Below are 5,375 nucleotides of genomic sequence, written 5' to 3'. Positions count from 1 at the left end.
CTGTGAATGCACTGGAGACATGCAATGCAAACTCCTTAGGGTCTCATGAAACACAAATTGAAAACCGCTGGCATTTAGAATGCGTAGCAGTGATGATCCACCTGCATGCCAGCTGCAGCACCTGCATCCCTCCAGCTGGCACCATTTGCAGATTAGAGGCAGGACTACATACAGAAATCATTCTGTGCTCAGTAGTCCCTCCTTCAAGGAAAAAAACAAAACTTTTCACTCCTTTGATTTCTTCTACCTGTTCCAGAAACCCCTTTTCAAGGTCATTTGAGCATCTGCGGTGAGCTTTGAATATTATATGTAAAAAAAATCTATAAGCAGCTGCATTATAAAATACTTTTAGCTTGAATACATAAAGAACCAGATTTTCTCATGTACCACCTGTAAATTTATCTATCTGTTATTTATAAGATTTCTTTGGCTTTTCAGAGTGCTAATTCTATAAAGAATTTGAAATATCTAAAATCTACAGGTGTCAGAGCTGAAAGGAATCCAGGAATTATTCACTTACTGTTACACCTTTTTCTCTGACATTTGAAAATTGACCACTCAAAGGAAATGAAAAGATACTTGTAAAGAGTCTAGATTGAATAGGAGAAAAAAGCTGGAATGGAAGGATCAAGAATAACAATATCAAATCCAGAAGGCACTGCTACCTTCCGGTTAGGCTAATTATTTTTTCAGAGAATCAGCCTACTTAGGCCTTATTTTCTGCATATTCTTATATTTGTGGGGAAACAAAAAAAAGTTATCTACTACTGTGTGTTTTCAGATGACTGAAATCAAACACCTTACTGATAAATTCTAGTCTTGTCCTGCTCATGGTTCTCTGAGCTCCAAATATTTTTTATTCTCTCTCCTTCCTCTTCCATTTTCTAGGTTACTCTCTCCTCACTGGCTCTTTTCTGCAGTTTAGCAGCTGCTCAAGTCTACCTTCATTGAAGCTGCTGCTTCTCCAAGTTCGACCTCCCTTTCCTTTCATTCATTCTACAAATATTTATTGAACACTTGCAATATACCGACATTCTACCACCAGGCTTCCTGAAAAAGTCGTCTGTGTTAACTCTGTGTATTTCCTTCTTCCCATCTCTCCAGTTCTCTGTAAACTGCCAAATTGCTAAAGACAATTGATTCTTAATTCCTTTACATCATTTACAAGATTGAATATTACTTCTTTCCTCAAATTCTCTCTTCTGTTAGCTTTCAAAATATCTTACACTCCCGATTCTTCTCCTTTCTCAATGACCCTTTTCCTTTGGTGTCTCTTCATTCATCTTCCCCTTAAGAGCTGGTATTCCCCCAAGGTTGTGTCTGTGCTGTCTTCTTTTCTCACTCAACATGTTCTTCCCGGGTCATCCTAATCATTCCCCCATTAACCTATTCTCTATGAATCAGTCAATGAAAGATGAGATTGGCCTTTGAAACGCATTAATTCTTTAAGGCCTCTGGTAATGTGGCCCAGACAATGTCATATTTGGACCACTTGCATTAGTCTCCATACAGAAGGCACATAGGACGCAGGGAGGGAGACCTGCAGCGATCGTTTTAATATTCTCCCCCCACTCTATAGGGCTATGTCCCTTCCTATAAAAATGTAAAGGGGTGAATTAAGATGGATCCCCAATCCATCCCAGTATTTTTCCTCTTAGTGGTGTGGGTGGGCCCCTTGAGGAAAAGACTATCAGTATGTCAAGACAGGCCACCCACCACTTCCATGAACCCACTTCCCTGAGACCTTCTGCTATATTTTCTGTATCATCCCGGCACAAGTGATAGGTGTTTCAACTTAGTCTGTAGAGACTCAAATGGTAGAACAGGATATTAATTACTTGGCCTTAAAGCTAAGTTTCTCCCAAAGCTGAAATCCATTCCCTGTTCTACTTACCACCTCAGATCATAGCCAGACACACTTCACGAGAGGAGGTTGTACAGTAAGCATGACATGAGAACCACGGCACAAGTGATAGGTGTTTCAACTTAGTCTGTAGAGACTCAAATGGTAGAACAGGATATTGATTACTTGGCCTTAAAGCTAAGTTTCTCCCAAAGCTGAAATCCATTCCCTGTTCTACTTACCACCTCAGATCATAGCCAGACACACTTCATGAGAGGAGGTTGTACAGTAAGCATGACATGAGAACCAAAAAAAAAAAAACCCCAAAAAAACCCCAAGTGAATGGCAGCAGAAGAAAATACCCCACAGATGAGTAATATGAACTTCTTCCCATTAATTTCCATAAAGTAAATTCTGAAGAAACCAGAACTTCAAGTCTCTCCCTCTGCGATGTCTCATTTGTTCAGTCTCAGCCTGAGTTGTGTCACTGAGGCTAGACCTACATTGCTGTTGCTCATCATGGACAATAGCAAAGTCATAGTGGCATTTGGGTGAGGGTGGATAAAATATAGAAAGAATTTGGCTTCAGGTTCATCAGGATGCAAATCTTAAAACTCCTCTGGAGAAATTTTCATTAAGGGTTTAGTTTTGCTTCCTTATGTGGGAGTAGAATCTGCCTATAGGTACATCGCAGCTATTGTGGTGACACCTCCCGTGCCTAGCACTGACATCGTAAAGCCAAACATTATACATATCCATATCCACACGGAATTGACTGGGTTGTAGAGGGAGCAGCAGCAGTTGTTGTTATATATTATTATTTTTATTAGGTCAGAGCAGTTTAAAGTTTATCAGCCTAGGGCCCAGGCCAAAATATCTTAAAGGAAAAAAGGAAGCTATGTTGACAGAATTATTCTACTTGATAATTGAAAAGCATATAATGCAAAAGTAGGGAGGGACAGGCCCTGCCAGCCAAAGTGGTACATGGTGAAGCTGCTAACTACAAGCTGTTCACCACGAAGGCCCTTCTGGTGGTTTCACCATATGGGAGGAAGAAGTGAGGGGTGCCCTGGCTCCTCTTTATTATATAAGAAGCAAGTGAAGAGACATTGTTATACATGTACAGTTCAATTAACCCTACTCATGCCCCAATAAATATCAAACTCTGACCATTTATATCATCTACTGTGACTTCCTCAAACAGGAATTAGGGAGTAGAGAAGGGCTCAAAGTGTTTGTGACAAAACTTTCCCCCTTCTGGGGTTCTTCCCCGCTATGTCTTCTCCTAGAGCGGTACTGTCCACTAATGCGAGCTGCATATGCAATTTTATTTTTTCTAGAAGCCACATTTAAAAAGCAAAAAATTCATTTAAATAATATTTTATTTAACCTAATATATCGAAAATATTATTTCCACATGTAATCAGCATAAACAATTATTGAAATTTTCCTCTTCATACTAAATCTTAGAAATCCACTGTGTATCTTACCTTTATAGCACATCTCAGTTTGGACAAGTCACATTTCAAGTGCTCGATAGCACATGTGGCTTGGTGGCTACAGTGCTGGATAGCACAGCCCTAGAGAATCGTATTGAGCAGGGAATAGGAGTTCCCCCTGTTCTCCCTGTATGGTAAGCTCTGTAGTGCCTCTTAAATCTACCCCCTTCTACCTCCCCACCTCCCCTGCCCTAATTCAGACCCAATTATCACCCACCTAGACACTTCCAGCCACTTTCTATCTAGCTTCCCTCATCTTGCTAATGCATTGTACACACTGCTACCAGTTAACTATCTCATTTCATTCTTCACCTTCATTGGATCACATTTCCTACAAAAACCCAATCTCATTATTATAATTTGTCCCTAACCTCTCACTGCCCTTTAGAAACCTGTGATAATTTACATGTGAGCCATATCTGTATCTCTGGTACACGGTACACAGTATTCCAATATGGAATGTTCTCTGATCCTGCCCCTTATCCTTTAAGGCTCAGGTGACAGTTACTACCAGTGTGAAGACTTTCCCGTAGCACTCTGCTTATGTTTCATTTTTGCCACTTAAAATTATATGTCTTGATTTTGGGGGTCAGTGCCTCTCTTCAATTACTTTCCTATCATCTTCCAAGTCCTCACACATAGTGGACATTCTACAATATTTGGTGAAATTGAAGGAGATAAAACTGAGGTACACTAAGAAAATGTTTATAACCAGCTGCTGCTGTTGTTTTTTTCCTAGCTCACAATAGTCAAGCAGCGAGAGCAGCCAGAAATGGTTTTCCGACAGTTCCTGGTAGAAGACAAAGGACTTTATGGAGGATCGTCTTACATGGATTTCCTCTGTTGTGTTCACAAGGAGATCTGTCAGCTGCTTAACTAATGGAAACTTCTCTATCGTTGATATTGCATTTCTAAGGAGATAATCTTTTTGGTGCCTAATTTTGCACCTTAAAGACTAGTTTTTATTTCTTGCTCATTTTCAGAATAGCTTTCCGAGATGGCATTTAGAACTTCAGCTTTGGTGCTCAGGTACAAAGCCAATGAAGGTACAATTGTACCATAAAGGGAACAGTCTATTTCTGACTGCACAATTTTTAATTTTTAAAACTATTGCAGTTTGCATTTCATGAAATGCAAACTATTGCAGTTTGCATTTCATGAAAGGTTATAGTTTACAGAACCGTAAACATTCTCAATTTTCTTTGTGCTAGACATATAAATTATTTTTCAAATTGTATAGATTTGGGGTAAAAAGTTGTCTTGGTTCCTCTCCCATTTGCAGTGAGGGAAAAAACTCTTAATTTTTACATTATACCTAATTTTTTTAAGCCACGTAACTCCATTGAACACATTTTTCAACTTAAGGTTTGCATAGCAGACTTTTAATAACCTTGGAATCTATCTGGTAGAACAATTCGTGTTCTACATTTTTTTCATAGTTATATATTGTGTATGTTAAAACTATTTTCCATTTGTTTTGTCTATAAAACTGTCTTTGTCAATATTCTTAATGGTTCTTTGTACAATTTGGAAGGTTTCTACCTGTATATAATGGATCTTAACCAGTACCAATAAATCGCTTCATGTACTCTTAGTAGGTAAAATTATTTATTTATTTTTATTTTGAGATTTTTTTAAAAAAGAAGGATAGTATTCAAAGTGTCTTGGAAAAAAGTTGTTTGGATGGATCACTAAGAACAAATCAGGAAAACAAAATTTTCTTTTTTTTGAAGGTTGAGGAGTGTTAGGTAATAAATCTAGGAAATATCGGGCAGTATACTTAAGAAAGGCATTTATAAAGTTCTCTAATATGTCCCTGTGGGCAAAATAAATAGAAATGGGCTACATGAGACCATTACTAATGAATATATATAAACCTAGGAGAGTGGTTTTGGGTGGTGTGATACAGACATCTGCCCTCTATCTGCCCTGTTCAATTATATGAATGAATAATAATAGCTAAAGTATATTGACTACATGTCATATCCCAAGAACTGCACTATGCATTTTGTGAATATTTGCACATTTATTTC

General features: G+C 38.3%; 1 protein-coding gene across 1 annotated transcript in view; it reads left to right on the top strand.

Moving 5' to 3' along the window:
• SEC24D (SEC24 family member D) overlaps window positions 1-4,946 on the top strand; it is a 113,412-nt gene extending 108,466 nt beyond the window's left edge. The window contains exon 23 of the mRNA XM_008592122.1: window positions 4,082-4,946. Within this exon, the coding sequence (XP_008590344.1) occupies window positions 4,082-4,222 (141 nt within the window). The 3' untranslated portion in view covers window positions 4,223-4,946. The remainder of the gene's footprint in view (window positions 1-4,081) is intronic.
• Window positions 4,947-5,375: the final 429 nt, after the last annotated feature.

The sequence above is a fragment of the Galeopterus variegatus genome, unplaced genomic scaffold (genome assembly GCF_000696425.1).
Source record: "Galeopterus variegatus unplaced genomic scaffold, G_variegatus-3.0.2 Scaffold152, whole genome shotgun sequence".
In the NCBI taxonomy this organism is placed as follows: domain Eukaryota; kingdom Metazoa; phylum Chordata; class Mammalia; order Dermoptera; family Cynocephalidae; genus Galeopterus; species Galeopterus variegatus.
This window is presented reverse-complemented; position numbering and strand designations above follow the sequence as displayed.